A 14,954-nucleotide genomic window follows, 5' to 3' on the forward strand; every position below is an offset into this window, starting at 1 on the left:
ACTTTTCTTGTAATTTTTATTTCGTTAAATTTTATTCATATATGTATGTATTTATTTATTGTGTTTTTCCAAATTTTCTTACATTTTTTTGATAGCTTCTTGCTTCTTACAAACATAGCCTGGTTGCGATTACAAATACACACTTCACAGAAATTAAAATGAAAAATAGAATGTACGATGCAATTACATAAAAATAGTATGTTTTTTTTTGTATACGTTTGTATGCGTTAGAGTGGGTAGTTGTAATAACCGAAGATTTTTTTAATACATTTTAAATTTTTTTTTGTAATGAGATAAGAAATTAGCTTTGTACTTAAGAAAAATAAGTCGTAACCCAAAGAGCGTCATTGTTCAGCAGATGCGTTTAAAGTTTTCAATTTATTCTCAAACTGCAGAAAATGTAGATGTTATTATGATATTATTTTCCCAATCGGAAACTACGTAAAGCTTTTGCACGAAATTTTTATACGTTATGAACCATATATAACGAGTAGTTTGGCATTGTTAGCTCAAAACCTAAATTTGATGAGTTACGACACTCTTTTTAATATAAAGCACTACAATTTTTTTTGTTTAATTTTAATTCCAGTCGGTGATTCAGGAGGCTGCACTAAATTTCAGTATTTTGTTTTTAATAATTTCTTTATGCAAACTGACCCACCCTAATACCTAAGAACTGTGAATATTGAGTTCAATGTGTACATAGTCACAATTAATTACAAATTTTAGTATTTACAAACATACGATGATTTTGTGTTTTAGCCATTTTCAATTCATTTTTAGTTTGCCAATTCTAGTTTATACATATAATATAAATGTAGCCAAAAGCTTTGCCGTGAAACATGAATATATACAATAGCGGTACTCTATAGTAGTTTAAGTGGAGAGTTAAATTTTAGTACAAGTTGAAGTATACATATGAGGGATTCACAGCGATGTCGTAAGTGTCGTATTGTTGTATGTCGTAAACTTTATAAGCTTAAATAAATGTTTAGAGAACTTGAAACCACAACCAACAATTTTTCAACACTGAGAAAATACAAAATACGACTTTGATGGTACTTTGCGAACCCCTTTAACATGTTTTTTAGGCGTTTAAAGTTTACTACATACAACAATACGACACTTACGACACTGTTGTGAATACCCCAATACATTTTATAGGTTTTAGTATTCGCTTTGTACATACTTATATTTGTAACTATAGTGCTTTTTATAAATATACGACATCGGCGAATTGACAAGTTTTAACTAAAGTTTTTTTTTATAAAAAATTTCGTTCATTCTGTAGCAAAAACCATATTAATTTAAGCATGAAATATGCGTAAATACACAAAGTTCCATACAAATTTCGTACTTTTTATGCAGAATTTTTAATTTTTTTTTCGGTATGCATACACAAATTTTCCCAATTTTTCTAAAAATTCTTAATAAAAAATGTGAAATATATAGTAGACCAAAATTTGTAGATTTTTTCTAATTTTTTTACATACAAAGTTTGAAACTTGGATTTATATGATTTTCGCTAAATAATGAACAATATTTTTATTAAAAAAAATAAATAGTCGAAACTTTTTAATATGCGGGTGTCGTATAGTTATGAAAAGCACTATATATATATATACCTACATACTTCTTTACAATTTAGTACACTTTGTTTTGGAAAAATCTATTATTAGTAAGACTTTTAGTAAAGCGAGCTGCTTGCCATTCAAAATAAATAGTATATCTTCAGTAGCCATATTTAATGAAATGTGAATGCATGAGTACAGTTGCGAAATTTATGAATGAGGAAATTTCTAACACTTTTCGTTAATTCTGCTTTTTTTACTTATTTTCACAGCATAATTTTTTTTTGTTCTTCCATAATTGGTTTTGAGTTAGATAAACATATGTAATTAAAATAAATAGTTTTCCGACTTGTTTCTATTAATTTTTTTTTAGTGCAAGGAGCAGAAAAAGTAGCCATTTTGAAGAAAATCGATTCCTGTTAATAAATGTTACATAACAAAAACTATTTGAAAACAATTGTAGGGTTGCCTCAAGACGAAAAAAATTTCACAGGAATAATTTAAAATGTTATAAAAAAAATGTTCACCGAAATTAAAAAAAAATTCGAGTTCCTAGAAAAATGTTGGCTATGCAGTTGTATAGATCAGAGGTCGCGCTGTTTTTTAATATTTTTTTTCGCTAGCATTTCGAGCACATATACATTTGTTATAATGTTAAAATTCAACGCGAACTGTTAGCCACTTTCAATTTGCACTTTATTATAATAAAATTTAATGACATATAAAACTGCATGCTCAAAATTTAATAAAAACCGAAATGCAATAATTTTGGTGAACATTTTTTTATAACATTTTAATATTTTTTATAATTTTTTCCATTTTGGGAGAACCCTGAAATTGTTTCAACTAGTTTTTATTATGTTACATTTATTAAATGGAACAGGAAAATCGATTTTCTTCAAAATTGCTGCTTTTTCTGCACTTTGCACTAGAAAACGAAGATTCAAAATTGAGCTCTACTGGTCTCTTCCAAATTTTATTACCTTTCATTCAAAAAAAAAAAACAAAAATAATCAAATTGAGTGAAAAATGTAGGCTCCTGTGAATTTGAACCACTGTGGAGCGTAAGGTAAAAAGGGGCAAGACACAGAGTGATATTCTCTCACACTGCTCAAGAAGCTACTGAGGAGAGGCTGCGGATGCGATTGATGTAGTGCTTTTAGCGAAGGTTAAATTTCTCGATACACCCTGTGGTGTTATCTTTTAAGTGAATTGGAAACAATGGACTCATTGTAAAATACGGCTGCAATTTAGTTTGGCATCCCCGGAGTTCCGCATTAAGGTAGCTATGGAACGATAGAGGGAGTTCTCCTGATTGCAAATATGTATACTTTTAGCCGCAGCAGGCCTCTAGTTTTTAAGTTATTTGTTGTTAAAGTTTGTAAATTGAACTAACCTCTCGGCGCTATTTCACACAATAAAATATTTATGTGCACACTTCGGCAAAATAGTTGCATTAAAACCCCGGCCTGCGATTTCCACTTTAATATACAATTCTTAAATAATTAATTAAGTAAAACGCGTTTGTAAATGTCGTCACAAACGTTTGCACATTTCACAAACAAGCAGAAATAACAATGGCTGACAGTAACACAAAATGTATGCTACCATACGTTAAAAAATACACAAATAAGTGCGTATAATTAGGAAGTATAAGTGTACATATATTGCTCTTATTAAAAATAATAATATTAGGATCGATAGGGGTCTTACTCCTGATCATAACGGTATTATTTTTTTCGGGTGGAAATAATATTTACTGGTGTTATTGTAGTTCAAATAACACAAATGTAGAAAACGTACATCGTTAATTTGATAATGAAAAAATTTTCGCGCGATTTTTTATTACAAATTTTCGCCTGCGGCGCTTTTTCCATAAAAATCAATACTTGATAAATAATGAAAATTTTTAATAAAAAATCGCGCGATTTTTTAATAAAAATTTTCGCCTGCGGCGCTTGTCAGTTTTTTTTTTATTGGGGGTATTTAACCCCATACCCTCCTTTACTACTAATTCAACGCTGAGCAGGAAAATGGGTACGATAAAAACTATTCTCTTTTATTGTTATTTTCTTAGATGTGGCTGCACTCTTCTAATGTCAGTGTGAAACCATGGTTGAATCAACGGTTCTGTATTCACGATGTGCGTATACATATATAGGTGCGTGATAATTATTAAAACTTACTTAATTTACTAAAAATACATCATAAATGTAAAAAGTATGTTTACATTTCATTGTGCGGGGTTTTAATGCAACTATTTTGCCAAAGTGTCTACATAAATATAGTGTTTATTGTGTGAAATAGCGCCGAGAGGTTAGTTCAATTTACAAACTTTAACAACAAATAACTTAAAAACTATAAGCCTCCTGCGGCTAAAAGTATATATATTTGCAATCAGGACAACTCCCCCTACCCCCCCATAGCCACCTTTCTTTTTGTACGCGGGGGATGCCAAACTAAAATTTTCCCTAAAATACAGAACTTGTCTTGTTCACATTGAAGTATAAGATGCCCTACCTACTCCACTCTGCCATCCAATCGAAGCCTTCGCCTGGCGCTTTCTTATATGTAGAGTGAACTCCTGTGTGGAAGAGATGGGATCTAAGGATCATTGCTGTCTATGTATAGTTGAACCCATAAGGGATCTTCTTGGGATCACAAGGCCGCAACACAAAAATTTCATACACTCAGCTAAGCGGTTGAGGAAAAACTAGTATTGGATAATTTCATTTGGAAGTGAAGGAAAAAAATAAAGAAAAACCATACTTATGTCCAATAACTGGTGGAATCGGCTATTGTCCATTTACACTTAGCTAGATGGTTATTCTTATTGCATTTCTTCTTAATACACTTTCGGATTATATACTTATATTTAAAAGCCAGCCGTGCTTTTGCTTTATTTTTACACCTATTTACATTAATTAACTTATTTTTCTGTTTTAAGAAGCTTAGCTACACATTTAGAAATAATTCATACATACAATATATAAAGTTATGTATGTATAGAAGTTATTTGTATATGTGTATGTATGCTAGTAACTATAATACATGTCCATTTAGCTGTTTCGGTTACATGTATGTATATATATGTATATGTATAAGCCTATGTTTGTTTGTATATGTATGTATATACTCAAATATTTTTTATTTTTTTGTTTTTAATTTACAGCTAAGTACAATATTTTTAAATGTAGATATTGGTTTATTTTTGTTTGTTTTGAAGACATGTTTTTATTTTTTAATACACACATACATATGTATGTATTTAGGTATCTACAGTGACTCAAACAATTACTAACATGCGTTTGTTTTTTTATTCTGAACAAGTAGATTGTCCACCTTAATCAATCGGTTAACATGTATAAACAAATTACAAAAAAAAAACTATACTTGAAAATCATTCTGAACATTAAAAAAGTCAGCGTGTGAAAACTTGTTTGAGTCACTGCAGATACAGTACATTTTACTTATTGTTTTCACTGTATAACTATATTTTCAAATATTGTTGCGTGTATTCAGTATTTTTGTATATGGGGGATTTCTGCGCAAGTGTACCAACTTTTGAAATCGTTGTCTTACGATCGCGATGAAATTTACACCAATAGTAGTAGTTCTGACGCAAAATTTCAACGTGATCGGTTAAGGACTGGAGTTGGAGGTTCTTGAATTTTGACATTAACCTTTTGTGCTCAGCATATTTTTACAGAATTTTTTGTCGATAGCTTTTACTTAAAAAAAAATAAAAAAAAATTTTAAAATTTTTTTAACGGAATAGTATTTTTGTTTTTTTTTTTACATGGGGTATATTTTTTCGCTCAAAAAAAGCTTAGGTATTTTTCTTTAAGAGCTTTGTGGTCGCTTAGTGGAATACGAATTATTTATCTAACAAGATAATCGTTTAGTAACTTCGACAAAAAAAAAAATCAAAAACTTTAATTTAGTTTTTTTTTTTTAAGATTGAAAGAGAGATATCGAAAACATTTTTAATAAAATTTAAAGTAACTAGATACTATTCATTAGGAATAAACTTGGTGCAAATTTCATACCGCAAGTCATCGATTTCAAAAGCTGAGTCACTTGATATTTCTTTGGGCTACAAAATTATGTACATCAGCATTCGAATAAAAAAAAAATATATATATTTTTTATATTTGCATGAGTGGGCTAGGAATTTCGAATTTCTTGTGATACTAAATCAGCGCGCCAATCAAAGCCTCCTCTGGGCTACCGTATTAACAAAAAATTTCTGGTTCGGAACTTAAGAATTGAGGGTAAGTTACCTTTACGCATAAAATTATTAATTAACAAAAATTTCACGTGAAAGCTTATACATACCACATATACATGGCGCATACATAGATTGAAGCTGCAAAAAAATAATTTTTTTTCTTATACATTCTTTTTTTACTTAGTTATCTTAAATATATGAATTCTTTTTACAAACTTTCAGTTGGATACACTCTAGTTTATTTTAAGCCTACTTATACATGTATTCAAGTAGGTATGTATGTATGTATGTATGTATATTTATTTCTTATGCCTAACTTTTTATATTAAACTATTTAATAAGTATTTTAATCTTATTTCGTTCATTATCTTCTTCGATTTTAGTTATACGCTCTAAGCGAAATTTTACTAGCGTTTTATGGTGGTTAGTGGATGTACAGGAACCGGTTCTAACTTCGCTGTATCCTCAATGCTTTGTGGTCATTCTGAAAGATAAGAAATATTTTCTCAAATAAATATTATAAATATTTGTCAGACTGGTAAGAAAATGTCTTTTGTAGCGTCTTAAGAAAGTATTTCTTATTGAAACTAATTACCCAATTTTTATATGGGTCACCTTTTTTAAGCTTTTTTTAGTTATATTTTTCACATGTTCCTAGTTCAAATTTATCAGAAGGTATTCAGTTTTCCAAAAAGGTTTTAACAACATATTAACAAATCAGTAGGTAGTGATTATCTAGACCGTAAATTACTATTCTCATCATAGGTAGCCAATTAGTTAGTATATTGGGTGTAACAGAAGAAGGAAGACTGCGGCTTGCGAAAAGTGCGACACTGAATTTATAATCCCTTACGTGGTAGAAGTAGTAGACATTGCAAAGAGCCCACTCGTTTTTTCCTTTTCGTGGTCCATTGTGTTTCTTGAATGGCGGTGATGGCAGATTTTGCCTTCCTGAGGTCATCAACTAGCCGAGAAGGGGAACCCTACCCATCAAATCATTATTTTTTTTTTTAGGAAAAAAAATACACAAAACAACGCATGCAGAAAACAGCACCCAGGCTACATGCTGCCTATTGTACTGTTTTCGTGTTACTCATAAATCGAAGGCTAAGCTTTCTGTCTTTCAAAATATCGCTGCCACAGTTCTCAGACCTAATCCTTGTAGAGGCGGAGTAAGTACACAAAAAGTGTTCTGCCATCTCATCTTCTTCAGGGCGGGAAGGGACGATTACAGTGAGCCACGTAAAGTGTCAGCTATTTGCCATGGGGTAATTAAAATAATGGATTTACACCCGGAAATTAATGTTAGCATTCACTGAAACTTCGTTTTACTTGACGGATGCCAAACACAACGCACAGCCAAATTCAGATCTATCTATTACAAACTAGTCGATAAATTCATTTACTCCAACACTAAAATTTCAGTTTTCAGTTTATTAATTAGGTAAATTAATAAATGTCTCTACTAGCTCCGATAATATCGATAATATCGTGTGAAAAGAGCATTTTATGAAATTTATCATGAATAAAATTCTATACCTGATTAATTAAGTTAGTTAATGAAATAGGTTCATGTCAAAATAAATGGGCGACGTTCAAAATGTACACCAATAAAAAGCCATAATCTTAAAGTGTAGGCGTATCAGTAACCTTGACGCAAGTATAGCATGTTATGGCCCAATTTTAATAACGAAATATGAGACTTAAGTTTTGAGCCAATATTCATATATTTTTGTGCAGATATACACATCAACACATACATACGTCAAACAAATTAAGTGGCAATAAATTCTTTGATAGCTGTCAATATGTCATAAAAGCGACATAAACTGCACAACATCTAAATATTAATAGCTGAAAATCAAGGCGAGGTTAGAAAGTAAAATTCTAAAAGAAAATTTAATTTAAGGATCAAAAATGCCTTTTTTGAATGCAGGAAGCGGGGAATGAGTAACGCTTCCAATAGAGACATCAAAAAGCATAAATGCTGATGAAAGATTGGATCGTAATAAAAGTCTGGTCAATTGAGTAAAAAAATATGAATAAATAACTAAATTGTGTTCGCCAGCCTGTAGCAGAAACTATTTTTTGGGTGCGTTTTTTATGTCATGGCTGCATTGAGAAAAATCAGTGCTGAATGGAAAATGGCAAAACCGATTTCCTTTTCTTTTTTGATGTCATCATTACTGGCGCAGCAAAGCAAAAGAAAAAAGGAATTGAAGAAAATTACATTTTTAGAGGCACTACGCATTGAATTGGCCATCAAAATGAGAGCTAGTTAAGTTTGAAGCCAACAAAATGGAAGTTTATCATGCAAACAAGCAGATTCGGGGAAAACAGCTAAAAACACACACACACACACAGCCACAGATGAATACGGCCACTGATTAACCCTTTTTGCTGCCTAACGGCCTGCGGATGCCATTTAAAACGGGTAGTAAAATGACAATATTGATATTTGAAAAGTTACTCTGTCCACTTTTGACTTTGAACTACTGACCTTGGCGCACTTGGCAAGCGAAAGGCGGGCGTTGGCTGGCTATGCGGCTGGTATACATATGTATGTACATAAATACACATGCATGCCGGATAAAGACGACCAACTAATGGCTACGAATGAAATGGCTGCCTGCTGTATAATGAAATGTCTTTTAACAAGTCGCTGCTAAATTTCTTTAAAAAAAACATGAATAGATTCCCACAGTCCTTTGGCAATTTGTGGCTATTTAATGACTTTTGCAAGTCCCATTAAACGGCGTAAAGACTTTCGACAATCACACGCATCAATACTTCTTTTTAGCTTAAAAGCTAGCACATCCGTTTTTATAGCCATAAAAATGTATAATCAAATCTATTTCACCCCAATTTTTGGCTAAGTTAGCTCAATGTGATGTGAGTTTATTGCATTTTGACCGCTTTGGCTCGCCTGCTGCAATTTCGTGGCAAACATTTTCATTTTCTCAACCGCACCCAAAATCCATTAAATCTCGTTTTGTTAGAGCATTTTTTTTTTTTGTTGATTGAAATAATATTTTTATTTACATAATCCTGCTTGTTAAAGGAGGAAGGTGTTGACTTCGGTTCCATCTGCTTATTTTCCCCTCTTCCCTTTTTTCTTCTCCCCAGTTCACTTTTTGCTCTCTAAAGTTCTTTCGCCATTTTTCTGCTGCACCCCTAAGTGACACATTTGCAACAGCAGCAGCGACCGATTCGAATTTAGATTGAGGCTGGCTGTATTACTGTTATTTGACCGCATTTTTTTTTTCTTATTACTCGCCCTTACAAATATTTAACGGGTCACACCTCGATTGACCTTAACACAAATTTTTGATTTTAAAACACACGCAAACATAGTTTAGAAAGCGTTGCCATAAATTGCATGCCAAATGTAGAGCGTGTGAAGCAATTTCAGTAATGAAAAAATTAGACAATATAATTGGTTGGCGAAATGTACGCGCGTGTATGAACATGTAATTTAAATAGTTTCTGAATGGGCTAATGCCTGTATAAACATTAGTTAAATTGGTCATAAAATATCGAATATTCCTTAAGAGAATTTCGTAATAGACATGGTTTTTTATGAGCAAAGAGAACAGAGATGCAGAGTTTGAAAGGCAAGTTGTTCTTTCCAATTAGGTCTGTAGGTATTTACGTCACGCAAACTACTTCAAGTGCATCGAGAACGAAAAATGACACGACAATGGACTGAGGCTACTTGAATTCGCTGGCACCCGAAACATGATAGTATGTGGTACTAAGTTCCAGCATAAAAAAGCCACGCAGCGGTCTCCAGATCGAAAAACGAGAAACCCAATCGATCATGTTTTGATACATGAAAGGCACGCTTACAGTATTTTAGACGTAAATACGTAGACTCCGCGATCCAAATATCGACTCGGACCGCAAGCTTGTTGCAGCCAAGATACGCATCTGCCTCTGTGCAGCAAAAAGTATGCGCCCAACAATGCAAGGAAAGCCCAACGTCGAAAAGCTGCAATCACAAGAGACCGCCAATTTATTCGGCATTCGACTCTCACACCTGCTCTTTGAGAGCACAAAATCGTAAATCTCTCTATTTGGAATAAGATAAAAATATTTGTTCGAAAGCTGACATAATGGCCTACAACGGACAAATAGCACCATTTTATAATCATTATATACAACCCCCAAAAATTTCGCTGAAAAACGAATTTTCGAAAAAACAGAATTAATACTTTTCTGGCTACTTAGGTCCAACAAAAAATTTTTGCTTTGGTTTTATAGCCTTTTCTTGTAGATTTTCAATCGAAAAATTAAAATTTGTTGTCAAAAGTTGACTAAGAAAATATTTTAGATACTCGTTTCTTAAATTGCAAAGTTGCATCTAAATTTTCAACTTATTAATCCGATTTTTTGAGCATGCAGTTTATCGTCCATTAAATTCTAGTAAAATAAAAAGCAAGTTTTAAGTTGCCTTAAAATTGGGTTGATTTTTGATAATTTTTTCTGACTGTGACGCATTTTTTCCTTACAAAAAAATTGTCGAATTTATATGATTGTCGAATGCGTAAAAAAGGTTGAAAATTTAGATGCATCGATTGTAATTTAAATAAATAAAAGCTTGTAAAAATGAGCATCTAAAAGATTTCGTAGTCAACTTTTGACAAAAGACTGAATTTCTCGCTCGAAAATATACACGAATAGTCCATAAAACCAAAAACCAATTTCATTTAGTTGGAGCTGGCCAGCACAGCATTCCTTTTTGTTCGAACGTATATTTTTCAACATTTTTTTTTTGTGTTTTTTATAATGATTATATAATGGCACTATTTTTCCCAAATAGGCCATTATATCAGCTTCGACCCCAAATTTTTCTATATTTTTATCATATTGCTATATAGATTTCCGATTTTGTCCATCGACACTCCGATATCATACACTGTGCGGCGGCGAGGAGTTGATAAGTTCTATGCATCAACTATTACCCGAAATATGGTTAGATGAACGCATGCCCGACGACTGGAATTTAAGTGGTCTCTGTCCAATCCACAAGAAAGGTGACCCCACCATACAAGGTATTATCGACCGTATTGTGTGAAAGACTCAGGCCCACCATCAATGAACTGATTAGGCCTTAGCAGTGTAGCTATAGACCAGGAAAATACACCAGGATCAGGTATTTACAATTTCCCAAATCTTGGAGAAGACCCGCGAGAAAACGATCGACTATCTATTTGTCAAATTAAAAGACGCTTACGACAGCTCTAAAAGTAGTTGCCTATACGCCGGGATATCTGAATTTGGTATACCAGATAAACTGATATGGCTGGCTAAAATGGCATTGAGCAATAACACCAGCTCCATCATAATTGGGGAAAACGTCTCCGAGCCGTTTGCTACCAAACAGGGCGATCCCCTTTAAATTGATTTCTTTATTCTGATATAGGAACCGCAAAGTCTGTACATGCTTTTTCGAGTTGACTAATAAAGAAAAGCGATTGGGCTTGGTTGTAAACGAGGACAAGACGAAATATCCTTTGTCATCAAACAAACCTTTAGGGCATTCGCGCCTTGGAAAAAACCTATGATAATGTTAGCGTCGAAATCTAACGCAGAATCACTCTTGCCAACAAGTGCTACATTGGACTGCGTAGGCCAGTCAAGAGTTAAGTCATCTTTCGACGTATGAAAAGCAATCGCTATAAGTCACTCATCTTGCCTGTGCTGGTATAGGGCGCAGAACATGGGCAATAACAACATCCGATAAGGCGACTCTTGGAGTATTCGTGAAAAAAATTTGCGGGAGATGTACGAGCCTTTACGCATTTGTGACGGCAAGTACCGCAGACGATGGAACGATGAGCTGTATGAGCTTGTGTGTCCTCTCGATACAGAGGGCAATCACAATTCCAAAGTGAAAGCACGAAACTTTCCACACATACCCTTTCAACCTAACTTTGCCTAAGCTAATGTGTGCTGGGTATCTTTTTAACCCAAACCACAGTTTAATACCTCGAGTTTAAATTTGATTGTGATTACACAATTTTACGACGCATTAATTCCACCAAATTTTTCAAACAGAATAGACTAAATTTATTTTACTAATAGGCCAAAGTTTGTATTTTTCGATGACTACCATTGTGAATTTAAACTGTTTTTATGCGCCGCAAAACTATGTGCTTGTTAGCCTTTTACAGTACCTCACAAATGATTTTCCAGCGAATAATAACAGTTTTCAAGGTAATTTGGCTGTTTGCAATTGAGCTGTTAAATTACCAAAAAATACTTACTTTTCCCAATACACAAAACAATCATTTAGCTGACATTTGGAAAAAATAGAAGACAAAATAAAATGAACAGATCCACAAAAGCCATATACACTGCCATCGCTTTTTGGCTTTACGCTAGTTACGGTCATTGCTTTTTATGTACACGCTGGAAGTGCGCGGAGGACTATGAAAAAATAAAATAAAAATTTAAAATAAAACAAAATGTCGAGAAACAAACCACTTATTGGCTGAGTTAGAATTGCGATTTAAATGAGCAGGGAATGCTAGTTTGCTTAAAAACACAATAGAAGTATGTATGTAAAGCAAATCGGTTTCGAATAAAAAAAGGACCAATACCAAATGGCTTAAAAGGTATACAAAAAATAACTAGAAGAAAAAACACAAAGTGCCAACAAACTAGCAAACCATGAAGCAGACAAACGCCGGAAGTAATGGCAAATAGCCAGAGCGTAACAACAGCAACATTGGTTGACTAAAAAGAGAATTCTTCGAAAAAAGACCGACGAACAAAAAAGATCATGTCAGCGACTGAAAATCGTTCGCCAGCTGCCCATACAGCGACGGGCAAGGGATAAGCGTGCATCCTTTGCACATTCTGCGCCATTAAATGTAGCTCAGCGGCCAAAGTGTTTTTTGTTTTTTTCGCCAGCATACGCCATTAGTGCAATGAAGCAAACGCGTCTATCTGACCTCAGTAAGTCGATGGCATCGCGTGGATTGCCGCCGAAGAGCAGGAGAAAAAAAAAATAGCCAACTAAAACGAAAACAGAAAGAAAATTGTTGGGGAGGAAAAATAGCAGACAGCTATTCATTTCACTTAGTAAGCGTAAGTGTGTTTGTAAGTGTATGCTGGTGTAAACAGACTCCTGCGCGCCATCGCTGTGACTCACCACTCATCAGTACTATATATCTATATATAGTATGCAGCGCCGACAAACAACGTTGTCGACATGCAAATGAATACTGGCTAAAGGCATGCCGATCTCTGTCTCCCTCTTCATCCTTTGCGAAGCGACTGCTTTAAGCCTTCTGCTTGACTTTTCTACAGTTTGCTTCCAAGCTTAAAATTTTCGTGTTTTTATTTGCTTTTTATTGCTTTCGCCCAGCCAGCAAATTCAAAGTGAAATCAAATAATCCTTCCTGCGCACCTCAGCCAGCGGGCAGTGGTGATGGCGGCAACACCTGTTTTTTTTTGGGTACACAGGGATATCGGCACTTAATGCTATTGACTTTTTATCTACATGCAGGTATACACACGTGAGCATTAGGGTGATCGCAGCTAGATTTTAGCTATTTTTTTGAAACTTTAGCAATATGTAACGTAGAAAACTTAGGGAAAGTAATTGCTCCTCTGCAAACTTACCAAACTATATACATAAGTATATCAACCTTAACAGTTTGTCAATGGTGTTTAGACGCGACTGCTAACACCAGGCGCCTAAATGCATGCTATGTACTGCTGCATGTGCAAAAATTTCCTTCATTAAATTAATGAAATTTATGTACATGCACTTCTCAACTGCCATGTAATAAAACTTTCTTAAGTTATAATTTGATGGCAGTTCAAAGTATGCTCGGCCTAGTCTGATGCATCCTCCGGACACTGCTTCCGGAGCATTTTGCGGACTCTGCATGACTTACAACCATGCAGAGGTGGCAAACGAACTTTGCCATTGGCCACAGTGCCTACCCACCATTTTTGAACCAATAAATATTTTTTTTTTTTATAAATACATACATGCAAATACTAGTCTCCCCTCTCACTGAGTTATTCAAATGGAATTAGAATGTTTCTCGTCCATATTAAATGTGTCCACCCCAAACTTATACGACTGCCATTTAAGGATAAGGGCACAGTGGAGCGGCCCACTATATTGTGTTTCGCAATAAGTCTTATCAGAGCACTCCTTCTTTGTCTGAGAAGGAATTTCGCTACCACCCTGTCAGACTTTTTCAAGAAACAATTGGTTGTTTTGCAGATGTCAGTACCGAGCCCACGGCCCTGATGAGGTTTGTTAATTCAATTCTTGACATATGCGACTGTTCGCCAATTCATCAGCTAGTTAGTTGCCCTGAATACCAGAGCGTCCCCAATCAAAGGAATATAGTGAAATTGGCAGTTAGTCCATCCATTGATTAGGGCTGATTAGTGATTCCACTAAGCTCAAACACTGTGCCAGGGTGCCTGTCTTAACATATAATTTTATTTTAGAAATTGTTTTGAGTCAATGAATAATTATGAAGATTCGGATTTCAAAAAAAATTACAAATTACCCTAGTATGCACAAATGTGTGTATGTACTTACATATGAATGCATGCAAAGCTTGCTTTTGTTAAAAAAAATTGAACTGTTGCAAAGGTATAGTAAAAATTGTTTTACAAATATACAAAAACAGGGAGACTTTACAGTACTCAGCACATCCATACCTCAAATCAATTTCCTCATACATACTCGTATAACATACTCGTACTGTTTTATTTCCACCACTGCATGCAATTTTTTATTCCCTCTAATACTTAAATTTGTGCAATATCTTGTTCACACTATATTGTTTTTTTATTTTATTTTTTTCTTTCTAAATGCTACAAGCCACTAATGGACACCAGAACACTCTTGGCTTGCAGCCAAGGCGATTTTCGGCCAACTCTAAAGCCGCTGCAAACCTTATAAATAAAGTTTGTGTATATAAATATTGCAAGCTGGAATTTGAGGCGACGAAAAATTTAATATACAAATGGAGAATAAATAAAGGTCAGTTAGATATGTTGATGAAAGTTATAGTAAATTGGCTTAAAGTGTGCTGAGCTAGATTTGTTGTGAGTGGAAAAGAATGTAGTGTAATAAAGTCCCTGTGAACAATGAATGTGATCGGCTGTGCATG

At 33.9% G+C, this 14,954-nt stretch overlaps 1 protein-coding gene across 1 annotated transcript in view; it reads right to left on the reverse strand.

Moving 5' to 3' along the window:
* Nucleotides 1–5,552: 5,552 nt before the first annotated feature.
* The window catches only part of LOC118739484 (cysteine-rich motor neuron 1 protein-like), a 94,347-nt gene continuing 84,945 nt past the window's right edge, over nt 5,553–14,954 (reverse strand). Inside the window, exon 6 of the mRNA XM_036470839.1 lies at nt 5,553–6,286. Coding sequence (XP_036326732.1) covers nt 6,268–6,286 — 19 coding nt within the window. The 3' untranslated portion in view covers nt 5,553–6,267. The remainder of the gene's footprint in view (nt 6,287–14,954) is intronic.

Source organism: Rhagoletis pomonella, unplaced genomic scaffold (assembly GCF_013731165.1).
Source record: "Rhagoletis pomonella isolate Grant_MI unplaced genomic scaffold, Rhpom_1.0 Rhpom_scaffold_00005, whole genome shotgun sequence".
In the NCBI taxonomy this organism is placed as follows: domain Eukaryota; kingdom Metazoa; phylum Arthropoda; class Insecta; order Diptera; family Tephritidae; genus Rhagoletis; species Rhagoletis pomonella.